Raw genomic sequence first — 12,692 nt, 5'->3', positions numbered from 1 at the left:
TTTATTTTTTGTAGTCATGGGGTAGGCAGTAATGGATTTTAATCACCAGTGTCTAAATGCAAGTTTTTTATTATTGGCAGTGCTGGTTGATAATTCTCTGATTTGTTTTATCAGAGGAGCATAAGGAGAAGAAGATTAAGTTACATTTGGACGAGGAGGAGAAGATGGTTCAAGAGTTATAAGTCCATTTTCTTTACCTATATTTCTTGACTCTTTCGTCTGCATATCCCTTAACCACCTCAATACAGTGCACTTACACCCCCTTCCTGACCAGACCAATTTTAAGCTTTCAGCGCTCTCACAGTTTGAATGACAATTACTCAGTCGTGCAACACTGTACCCATATGAAACTTGCATCCTTTTTCCAAACAAATAGAGCTTTCTTTTAGTGGTATTTAATCACTAGTGGGTTTTTTATTTTTTGTGCTATAAATAAAATAAAACGTACATTTTGTGAAAAAAAAAATGCCTTTTTCTTTGTTTCTCTGTCTTAAATTTTTGCTAATTAGTAATTTTTCTTCATACATTTTGCCCAAAATTTATACTGCTACATATGTTTGGTAAAAATAACCCACATTAGTGTATATTATTTGGTCTTTGTGAAAGTTAGAGAGTCTACAAACTATGGTGCCAATCGCTGAAAATTGATCACATCTGATCAGGCCTTCAGTACATCAGGTGTATCTCATTTCTTGAGGCACTAACAAGTCAGGAAAGTACAAATACCCCCCAAATGACCCTTTTTTTTTACAAAGTAGACATTCCAAGGTATTAAGTAGCATGGTGAGTTTTTTTAAGTTGTCATTTTTTCCCACAATTCTTTGCAAAATGAAGATTTTTTGTTATTATTTTTTTTTACAAAATTGTCATATTATCAGGTTATTTCTCACACACAGCATATGCATACAACAAATTACACCCCAAAATACATTCTGCTACTCTTCCCGAGTATGGCGATACCACATGTGTGAGACTTTTACACAGCCTGGCCACATACAGAGCACCAACCTTGATGTAGTACCTTTAGACGTTCTACGAGCAAAAATGACGCATCTCATTTCTCAACCACCTATTACACTTTTGAAGGCCCTGGAGTACCAGGATAATGGAATTTCACATAAAATGACCCCATTTTGGAAAGCAAACACCCCAACATATAATCTGTGAGGCATAATGAGTCTTTTGAACGGTTAATTTTTTTCTAGAAGTTTTTGGAATATGTGGAAAAAAATGCACGCATTTTTTTTAATTTATTTTTTTTACACAAAATTGTCAATTTATAAGATATTTCTAACACATAGCATGTATATAGCAAAAATTACAACCCAAAACACATTCTGCTACTCCTCCCAAGTATGGCGATACCACATGCGTAGGACTTTTACACAGCCTGTTCACATAGAGAGGCCGAACATTGAAGTAGTACGTTCAGGCGTTCTAGGAGCATAAATGACACATCTCATTTCATTCCTACCCATCACACTTTTGAAGGTCCTGGACAGTGAAATTACCCACAACATGACCCCATTTTGGAAAGCAAACACCCCAACGTATATTCTATGAGACATGGGTTGCAAATAGGTACTCGGGTACTCTGATGGCCTGGTGACAGGTACTTGGGTACTCTGATGGCCTGGTGACAGGTACTCTGATGGCTTGGTGACTGGTATTTGGGTACTCTGAAGAGCAGTGACAGGTACTCATATGGACTGTGACAGGTACTCGGGTACTAAGATGAACTGTGACAGGTACTCAGATGAACTGGGACAGGTACTCAGATGAAATGGGACAGGTACTCAGATGGACTGGGACAGGTACTCAGATGGACTGGGACAGGTACTCAGATGGACTGGGACAGGTACTCAGATGGACTGGGACAGGTACTCAGATGAACCGGGACAGGTACTCTGATGGACCGTGACAGGTACTCGGGTACCCTGATGGACCGGGACAGGTACTCGGGTACCCTGATGGACCGGGACAGGTACTCGGGTACCCTGATGGGCCGGGACAGGTACTCGGGTACCCTGATGGGCCGGGACAGGTACTCGGGTACCCTGATGGGCCGGGACAGGTACTCGGGTACCCTGATGGGCCGGGACAGGTACTCGGGTACCCTGATGGGACAGGTACTCGGGTACCCTGATGGGCCGGGACAGGTACTCGGGTACTCTGAGTACCTGTCACAGCCCATCAGAGTACCTGAGTACCTGTCACAGTTCATCAAATACTCTGATGGACTGTGATTGACAGGTACTATGAGGGGTGGTGACAGGTCCTCTTTATTGGGGTGGGGGGGCAATTAGTGTGCTTGATGTGTACTGTAGGCGGTAACGAGATGTTACCGCAATCTCCTCCTCACACGCGATCGGTGTATGAGAAGGAGAACCCGGTAACATCTCGTTACCGTGGTTTGTTTACATTTTAGTGATCGGCTGTGAAAGGATCACAGCCGATCACGTGGGTAAACAGCCGGCCAATGGCTGTTTACCAGCGTCGGTGACGAGCAGTGTTCCCGGGGAACACGCCGCCACGACGTGATCGTGGTGTGACCATCTGTGATCGGCCATGACTTCATTGCGGCCGATCACGTGGTAAACAGCCATAACCAATAGCTGTTCACCCCCTTCGGTGGCGAGCGGTTTCTCGCGACACGCCACCACCGAAGAAACAGGGATGATCACGCGCATTTCCTGTTTAAAACGGGAGGCCGTTATATGACGGCCTCCCGCCACAATAGCTGCGCCGCCTGGCCGTCATTTGACAGCCGGCGGTCAGCAACCAGTTAAGAATTTTTTACATTGATAACATACATGACCTGGTTTCTGGCAATAACAACAAGTGATGGGCTCTCTCTGTTTTACTTGCTTGCACCTGTCATACTAGGAGCTGTCCATCCTGTTTTGGCTGTTGTCTGACTATTCCGTTTTAAAGTGTAATTTTGAACTAGAGCTATCTTAGACTTAAAATTGCCCCGTTTCATTTGTCTTCTAACTTTATCGATGAAACCTGACGTTTCTGATAAATAATTTTTTTGTTGTGCGATGACTAATGAAGTTGGATCAAGATATTTAAATTTCTTTGTAAATGCGTTAATAATCCCTGAATCGCTTTCATTGTCTACCCCCCAAAACCATTTTATATGCCTTTGAGAATTTTCATTTAAACTCAAAACGGGTTCTTTGTAACTGAAGTCTATGCTTAGATGTCTTAAAACTTTCATTAATTGGTCATGTATTTGTAACTTCAATTTTGCTGCACGGTCAAGTCGTTTTTTTTCTTTCTAACCTCTATTTCACCTTCGGCGGCATCTTCATTTACTTCCGAAATATCGGGAATATAGGAAAGTTGAGGCTTTGACTTAGAGGCCTTTTTGTCATCTTTTGTTATCACAGCAATCTGTGTCAATCTACTGTCATTCTGAAGTTTTACCAAAAGATTTGTTTTGGAGTCAATTTGTTCCTCAAGATTCTCTATATAATTACTAAAAAACAAAGAGTTTGGACAATTAAGCCCCATGCACACTATCAGTTTTTCTGCTGAGTTTTTTCTTCAGGTTTACCAAAAAACATGTAGTGCAAGGGCCTGCCTGATTGCATACAAATTGAAACGCCTAAGGCTTGACCTCATATTATATGGTCTTGGTAAATCTGAAGGAAAAACTCAATAGAAAAACTTATAGTGTGTATGGGGCTTTAAGAGAATCTTGGGACAAATTTTCATGTTTCCCTGTGTACTGTACAGTGTCACATTCTGTCTGCTTAATTGTACACATTTTTTAGCAGGTAAAACATTAATAATTTTGTTAAATATTCCTACCAACTTTAAGATATTGGATATCTTTTTATGCCGTTTGTTAACAGTAAATTTTGATTTGTCTATCTGAACATTGGTCTGTACACATTCCCTGTACATATATGGCCAAAGATGACAGTCATTTGGGTAAAAAGACCTCCTTAAACTCTAGCTTACTTTCTCTAGTTATTTAATCAATAAATTCCATGACTTTTACTCACCGTAATTAGAAGAATTTCTCTTCTTTAGCAGGCTCAGTTTCTTGGACCTCTCGTCCACGTCTGATGGAACACAAATGCTTCTTTCTAGGTTCTTTGATCGTTTTTTTCCTGAGACTTGATCAATCACGAAATTGTGTTAGTCTCCCCTCTTTGTCAAGAAGTGGGGAAAAAATGGTCTGGCTTCGCCAATGTAAAATATCACAAACATATAATATCAGTAGTGTCTTTTTTAGGCATTTCGTTCAATAGTTCAATAGTCAGGCTGTCTTAAAACAAAGTATGAGTTTATTTGATTACACCTGACAACTTGAAAATACAAAGTTAAAACAAAATACAGCTTGATTTAGTAATACAAAAATATAAAGAATAAAAAAAACTGTAGTAAAAAGAAAGAACAGGAAAAGATTTAGCTTCTTGCTTCCTCTATTGCAGTTAGGCGTCTTTGTTAGAACAGCTGTTAGGAGTTAGGCTGTATATAGGCTTGAAGTAAACAAAATGTCTACGTGTGTGTGTGTGTGTGTGTGTGTGTGTGTGTGTGTGTGTGTGTGTGTGTGTGTGTGTGTAGTTGGCAACATGCAGCTATTTCCAAATACAGTTTGAGCTAAATGTGTAATGACCATATTAGTAATTGTTCCAAATATTCACATAACTAATAGTTGACATGACTTTTAAACTTCTTTGACAGAAACACATAACAGTATTCTAAAGAAAAAAAAAAAAAAAAAAAAAAGTGATAGGAATTCAGTTCTGTACCAAAACTTACAAAATGTATAATCAACTATAATTGAGTATATATATATATATATATATATATATATATATATATATATATCACACTATTTCTAAGTAGCTGACTAATTAAGTAATACTATATTATGGATAATCTATGATTTACTTTGATATCTTCAAGTATTCTTGTTCAAATCTATGACATATTTCTCTTTGTGTATTCTTATCTGTGAAACCACTGACATACTGACCTTAAGTCATAAACACTGGACATTGAGAACATCTGGTAGAAAAATGACGTTTACACTCCTATTTGTAGAGCTGTCTAATGCTGAGTTAAGTGAGTTTTTCAATGTAAAAGCTTAAAAGGGGACATGAACAGTATAAAATACAGATCTCGGTTATAAAGCCAAATTGATAAAATAATTCTACACTGTGCAACATGCATTTATCCAGCATGGAGGTTACCCCCTAAAATATAACTTTCTTGAAAACTGAACATTTTCCCTACTGACAGTTGTAATTTGAAATTATGAATCTGATAGGGGCGGTGGGCAGAACAATTTTTTTCATTTAGGATGTGTTGTTACATTGGTTTAAGAATCCTAATTTTGAAAACTGAAGATCTTAGCCATATCAACTACATTTCTTTTTTTATTTAAAGAAAGCAAGGTTTGTCTTTCAGCTGAAACAAGGAATTTGTTGATTTGCTTTGTTACTGTACGCATTACTGCTCATATGGTCATACGTTGGTCTTCATACATTTATTTTTTTTCTATTAAGAACTACCTTCCTCTAAGGTTACCGTTTTCTGTGACTACGATATGTTATTTGGTTTTTGTAATTTTTTTTTTTTTATTAACAGAGTTCATCACTATCCAGCCTCAATATGTCAAAACAACAAATAATAGCCAATGGTCTTAGCAATCTGGATGCAGAGGAATTGAAAACATTTAAGAATGCTCTCTTTCTGATAAATCTTCCACGTGGAAAAAAACAAATTACCATGCACGATCTTGAAGATAAATCATTGGTGGCCATTGCTGAGTTTATCCTCGCGTGTCACACTGAAAGACATGGAACAATAATGATCTATAACGCTCTTAAAAAAATAAGTAAAGATGATATAGTGAAGATAATCCAGACTAATCTCAGGGAATGTGAGTAACATGTCTACAGTATAATATGTACACATAAAACAATACAATTCTATGTACTGTATGTATGCATGCATGTCCACAGATCTGAGACACAATTTTAATACCAGCTGCAATGATGAAGGTATTTAAGGCTACCCTAAGGGGCTAAGACCAAGTTATCTATCATTGGAAGCACTCCTTATGGTACTAAGATCTTTCAGCTTGTTGGGATAGGTCTGTGGGAATTTTATTTTGTTTAAGTGTATGTGTTTTTTAGGGGGTTGTTAAGGAGTTTGTTATGTGGCCCACTCTCTCTGTGACTGGTGGGAACTTCACAGTAAAGATGGAGTACTCTAATGTTTTGGGTGTAGTCAGAGCTTAGAGAATGGGCCAGGCAAGCCAGAGTTTTTTTTCATTCATGATAACTTAGTAGAGACTGAGAAGTTACCATGCATGATTTCACCCATCACAGAGGAGCATGGTCTCATGGGTTTTCGAGTGTTCTTCCCTGATGGAGTCAACAAAAGAAAAGTGGGTCACTGGTAATCCATGCAAACTGAGAATAAAAGAGAGTGCACCTGTCTTTACCACTGGTTGTGAACGTTGAATCATAATGTTCAACAGAATGTTGTTTTTATCACTAAAAAGACTTTTCAGCAAAATTAATTATATTTCATCACATTCCGATTGTGTGGACTCCAATTACTAATATAGCACCATAAACAAAGGTATTTCTAAAAGCTAGAGATGGTATGCTGAAGGCTAAAGAGAGACCAAGAGTTCAGATTATTGAGTTCTAAGAAGTGGCAACAAGGCGAAGGTTGGTTGGTAGTACATTCCTGTGAAAATGTAAACACACCTCATGGAAATGGCTGAACATTAGGTGTTCACCTGTTTGCCGAACAGCGAACATTATGCGGTGTTCGTGGCAATTTCGAAAGCCGCGGAAAACCTTTAAAGTCTATGGGACATTAACATGGAGAACCAAAAGTGCTCATTCTAAAGGCTTATATGCAATTTATTGCCATAAAAAGTGTTTGGGGACCCGGGGCCTGGCCCAGGGGACATGTATCAATGCAAGAAAGTTTTAAAAACAGAAGTTTTCGGGAAACAGTGATTTTAATAATGCTTAAAGTGAAACAATAAAAAATTAAATATTCTTTTAAATATCGTGCTGGGGGGGTGTATCTATAGTATGCCTGTAAAGTGGCGCAGATTTCCCCATGTTTAGAACAATAATGGCGTAGGGGTCCCTACAAAAATCCATACCAGACGCTTATCTGAGCATGCAACCTGGCAGGCCACAGAAAAAGAGTGCCCCCTCCTGAACCGCACCAGGCCACATGCCCTCAACATGGGGGGGTGTTTTGGGGTCTCCCCTTAACATCTTGTCCCCATGTTGATGGGGACAAGGGCCTCATCCCCACAACCCTTGCCCAGTGGTTGTGGGGGACTTATCGGAATCTGGAAGCCACCTTTAACAAGAAGACCCCCAAGACCACTGCCCCCCATGTGAATTGGTAAGGAGTACATTGTACCCCTACCATTTCACAAAAAAAAGTGTCAAAAATAGTAAAAAAGACAGACATCTGGGACAAGTACTTTTTTTTTTTTTTTCTTTTTTTTTTATTATAAAGTCCCGCTTTTTGACTTCGGATTTGACCCAGACTATTCTTAACCTTGCCTGCCTTGTACCTGACTGTCATCAAGTCACTCTGCCTGTCTGCTTTGCTCAGTTTGCGCCTGCCCCAGCGTGGTGGCCAGGCACTATGGCATTGTGTTGGTGTCAGGTCACCTTGAGGCCAGGGGACAGATGCACACCGTAGGCATCAGGAGTGCACCGCAAGGTTGTGGACCCCATGGCTGATTGCTGCGGACGGAGGTCAAGGGGAAAGGAAGGCAGGGCTGCCAGAACACCAAGATGGATCCCACCATGTTTAGAGTGTAAGATTCCCTTGGGCACGGAGTCTAAGAGCCAGCAGGTGTTCACCAGAGCCTCTAGTGGTGAGGATGGACTTGGCTGCAACTGGCTCCAGGTCGTGACCCCCAGGGTCCCCCAGCTCACACCCACAGTAGGCAACAGGAGGATAGGGATGGTGAGGGACAAAATGCCAAGGTCGGGGGCCACAAGCAGACAGGAATAGTCAGGGACACGCCAAAAAGTCAGGATCACAGGCAAACAGGGATAGTCAAGGACGCGCCAAAGTCGGTAACGGAATAACAGCAGAGCACACGGCAGGTAACAGGAAGCTAACACACAAAGGTTGATCAGCAGGGTTGGCCTGCAGTGCACAGGTTAATATAGAGTTCTCTGATAGGAGCTAGAGTGGAGTCATGCCAGAGGATGGATTACAAAAGCAGTCAGGTGAGGGTCGGCTGGTCCCTAGAGATGAACACATGGAAACAGGTAAGCAGACAAACTATTGCAAAACCATGACAGTACCCTCCCTCTTACAAGGCCTCCCCCTCCCCCGCCTGGGTCCAGGCTTAAAGGGAAACTCCAGATGGAACCTCTTCAACAGACTAGGAGCAAAGACCTCAGATGCAGTGACCCAAGACCTCTCCTCGGGGCCAAATCCCTTCCAATGTACGAGGTACTGAAGAATGCTTTTACGGAGCCGGGAATCCAAAACTTGACTAACCTTGTATTTTGGATTATCCTCAGAGACTGGAACCGAGGTAGGGAGAGGATGAGAGGACTTGAGGACTAAAGGCTTTTTAGGAATGGGTAAGGGCATGAGAAGATCAGGAGCCTGAGCAGGGTCCCCCAGACCCTTAAAGATGAGCTGGGAATCCAGAACAGGACCATCAGACTGGGCAGAGGTCAGTGGATCCCTGAGGTCAGGTTGGTTAGAAGGTGACATGTCACAAGAGTCAAGCTGGATAGCTGAAACACAAAACAGAATGCAGAGAACCCTGAGAAAAAGATTGAAAACCCCACCTGGCCGAATGAGGCAGTCTATCCAAAGGATGGATTGAGCCTCTTAAACGGGTTTGAACAGACATAGTAGCAGTAGGGTGAGGCCAGGTCACAGAAGGTCCTGAACAAGAAGCAGGAAGCTCATTGGGCATGGGCTGGACTGGTATAACTGGTGCAGAGGCCGACTCAATAGTATTGTCAGGTGTAGCGACCATCTCAATTGCATCACAGGGCATAGCGACTGTGGAACTTGCAGACAAGTTAGCCTGGCTGTGCGTCCAAGGGAGATTAGGGACAGGCAAAGGTAAATGGTTATGCAAACTGGAGTGAATGATCGACTCAGGTTCATAGGTGGGCCCCTCATCCAGAGTACCACATGACCTAGAGAGTGCATCAGTCCAATTATTGCAGGACGCATCCCAGAGATCGCTATATACAGCGGGAAGAGCAGAATATACTGGGATGGTGATAACAGGAAGTTTCTCTTTTGGGGTACCCTTGAGTAGGTAGGAAGAGGAACAGGAGGAACCCCAAGCCAGGATCTTCCAGAAGACCAGTCAACGTGTGGAGAATGGAGCCGTAACCAAGGAAGACCTAATATGATAGGAGATGAAGCCTTAGGTAAGACAAGGAAGGATATCCACTCCTGGTGGAGTGTCCCTACTGACATCTTAACAGGAAGAGTCTGGAAGCGGATAGGGCCCCCTGGGAGAACAGTGCCATCAATCGCCAAGACCACCAATGGTGTTGTAAGGGGCAAAAGGGTAAGTCTCATGGAGGAAGCAGTTTCCCAATCCATGAAATTGGCAGCGGCTCCGGAATCCAGATGTGCTGAGACCGAGCAAGAGGAAGCACCGACATGAAGCAACACAGAAAAAGACGAGAAGATGAAGGTGATATTTCAGGGTCCAATACTCCACCTTCCAGATGTATTAGCCCTGAGCGTTTTTCCGGACGAAGAGAACAAGTGTCACGTAAATGACCTTTGGCCCCACTATAGAGGCAGAGGCCCAGAGTTCTGCGCCTAGCACGTTCTTCGGGAGATAACTTAGTCCAGCCCAACTGTATAGGTTCCTCAGCAGGCAGGGGGTGCTCCTCGGATCGAAGAGAAGGGACTGGGGGCTCAGGCTGCCTAAAGAACGGGGAGTGCTGGCGTCTTTTGTCCAGGACCCTCTCCTGAAAGCGAATATCGATCTGGTTACACAAGGTGATGACACTGTTCAGATCAGCAGGAAGGGATCTTCCTGCTAATTCATCCTTCACTCTATCAGAGAGGCCATGTAAAAAGGTTGAAACTAGGGCCTCATTATTTCATCTCAATTCAGCTGTGAGGATACGGAACTGAAGAGCATACTGTCACACAGAAGCGGACTCTTGGTGGAGACGTAAAAGAGCGCTAGCCGCTGAGGAGACACGACTCGGTTCCTTGAAGATATTCTGAAAAAGTTTCAAGAAATCAGGCTAGAAACCACTGGATCATTCAGTTCCCACAGAGGGGCAGCCCAAGCTAACGCCTCACCGGACAGGAGGGATATGATATAGCATTGATGGCGAACCTTAGCACCCCAGATGTTTTGGAACTACATTTCCCATAATGCTCTTACTCTAATACTCTAACACTGTGCAGTGTAGTTGAGAATCATGGGAAATGTAGTTCCAAAACATCTGGGGTGCAAAGGTTCGCCATCACTGTGATATATGCTACTTTTGCCCGATCGGACAGGAAGTTTTGGGGCTGAAGTTCAAAATGAATTGTGCACTGGCTAAGGAACCCCCTGCAAGCCTTGGAGTCCCCAGAGAAACGGACCGGAGCTGGCAGTTGTAATAAATGTGTGGCTGCAACTGATTCGATAGGTGCAGCAGCAGATAGCGGTTGAGGTTGTTGAACTGGGGGTCCTAATGAGGCCTGAACCTGTTCAAAACGGGATGCCAAATCCTGAAGGAATCGCATCATCTGGGTCTGATGCGATTCTTGGGTCTCAAGTCTGTGAACTAAGCCCTGCAACGGATCGACTGCAGGAAGCGGCACGTCAGCCGGGTCCATGGCTGATCAAACTGTCAGGTCACCTTGAGGCCAGGTAACAGATGCACACCGTAGGCATCAGGAGTGCACCGCAAGGTTGTGGACCCTACGGCTGACTGCTGCGGATGGAGGTCAAGGTAATAGGAAGGCAGGGCCGCCAGAACACCAAGATGGATCCCACCGGGGTTAGAGTGCAAGATTCCCTGAGGCGCGGAGTCTAAGAGCCAGCAGGTGTTCACCAGAGCCTCTAGTGGTGAGGATGGACTTGGCTGCAACTGGCTCCAGGTCGTAACCCCCAGGGTCCCCCAGCTCACACCCACAGTAGGCAACAGGAGGATAGGGATGGTGAGGGACAAAGCCAAGGTCGGGGCCACAAGCAGACAGGAATAGTCAGGGACACGCCAAAAAGGTCAGGATCACAGGCAAACAGGGATAGTCAAGGACACGCCAAAGTCGGTAACGGAACAACAGCAGAGCACACGGCAGGTAACAGGAAGCTAACACACAAAGGTTGATCAGCAGGGTTGGCCTGCAGTGCACAGGTTAATATAGAGTTCTGATAGGAGCTAGGGTGGAGTCATGCCAGAGGATGGATTACAAAAGCAGTCAGGTGAGGGTCGGCTGGGTCTCTAGAGATGAACACATGGAAACAGGTAAGCAGACAAACTCTATTGCAAAACCATGACAGTTGGTAGTATGATTTTGGGCTCAAATAGTTAATCATATAAAATGTACCATATAGTTCATGCAGATAAGTCCATAGATTAAAATGGAAGATCATAGGTAAAGCCCACAAGGGAGAGGGGTTAGGGCAGCAAACTTTAAAGCAGTCAGAAATCTCCAGAGTACATGTACAGAGAAGGGAAAAACAGAAGTGCCTCTGAGTGTAGACTTTTAAGAATGTTTAATAAGGCGGCGTACACAAGGGCAGACTGTCTGCCGAACTAAGTTCGTCAAAACAGTCCGCTCAAACTTTTGAATGAACGAACTTGCCCACACACGGCACTTTTTGAGCGGACAAATACGGCAAACTAAGTTCGTCGTACTAAGTCCGCGCAACTTTGAAATGAACGGACTCGCCCACACACGAGGGGACAGTCCGCTCATTTTGAGCGCGTGTTAAGGTAGGCGGGACCCGCGACGGAGACGTCGCGGGCTCCGCCGCTGGAATGGACTTAAAGGGGAACCCCAACGCCGAAAAAAATCGGCGTGGGGGTCCCCCCCAAGTCCACACAGACCCTTGTCCGAGCACGCTACCCGGCCGGCCAGGAAAGGGGGGGAGTGAGCGCGCCCCCCCTCCTGAGCCGTACCAGGCCGCATGCCCTCAACATGGGGGGTGCCTTGGGGAAGGGGGGCCGCGCGGCCCCCCCACCCCAAAGCACCTTGTCCCCATGTTGATGCGGACAAGGGCCTCTTCCCCGACAACCCTGGCCGTTGGTTGTCGGGGTCTGCGGGCGGGGGGCTTATCGGAATCCAGGAGCCCCCTTTAATAAGGGGGCCCCTGGATACCGGCCCCCACCCTATGTGAATGAGTATGGGGTACAATGTACCCCTACCCATTCACCTGTAAAATAAAAGTACCCAAAAAAAAAAACAAACACACGAGATAATATATTTTATTGCACAGCTCCGGGGGTCTTCCGTCTTCGGGGGTCTTCTCGCCGGACTCCTCCGCTATCTTCTTGTAGCTCTTTTGCTAGCGGAGGAGTCCGGCTTTCTTCCTCCCCGACTTCGGGGGTCTTGTCCCCCTCTTCGGTTCTTCTGCCGGGCCACCGCGCCTTCCTATAGCTCTTTTAGAGGCGGTGGCCCGGTTCTTCTTCTCCTTCTCTTCTCCAGGAGATGTTGACACGTCGCTCTCTCCGGCC

The 12,692-nt window shown here is 44.3% G+C and overlaps 1 protein-coding gene across 1 annotated transcript in view; it reads left to right on the top strand.

Annotated features, from left to right (window-relative positions):
- Nucleotides 1-5,614: 5,614 nt before the first annotated feature.
- LOC143925642 (uncharacterized) overlaps nt 5,615-12,692 on the top strand; it is a gene marked incomplete in the record, with an annotated part of 246,019 nt that continues 238,941 nt past the window's right edge. The window contains 1 exon segment of the mRNA XM_077450108.1: nt 5,615-5,905. Coding sequence (XP_077306234.1) covers nt 5,635-5,905 — 271 coding nt within the window.

Source organism: Lithobates pipiens, unplaced genomic scaffold (genome assembly GCF_037356315.1).
Source record: "Lithobates pipiens isolate NorthernLeopardFrog02 unplaced genomic scaffold, aLitPip1_a1.2 Scaffold_22, whole genome shotgun sequence".
Taxonomy (NCBI): Eukaryota; Metazoa; Chordata; class Amphibia; order Anura; family Ranidae; genus Lithobates; species Lithobates pipiens.
The sequence above is the reverse complement of the archived record's forward strand: the minus strand, read 5'-3'. Positions and strand labels throughout refer to the sequence as shown.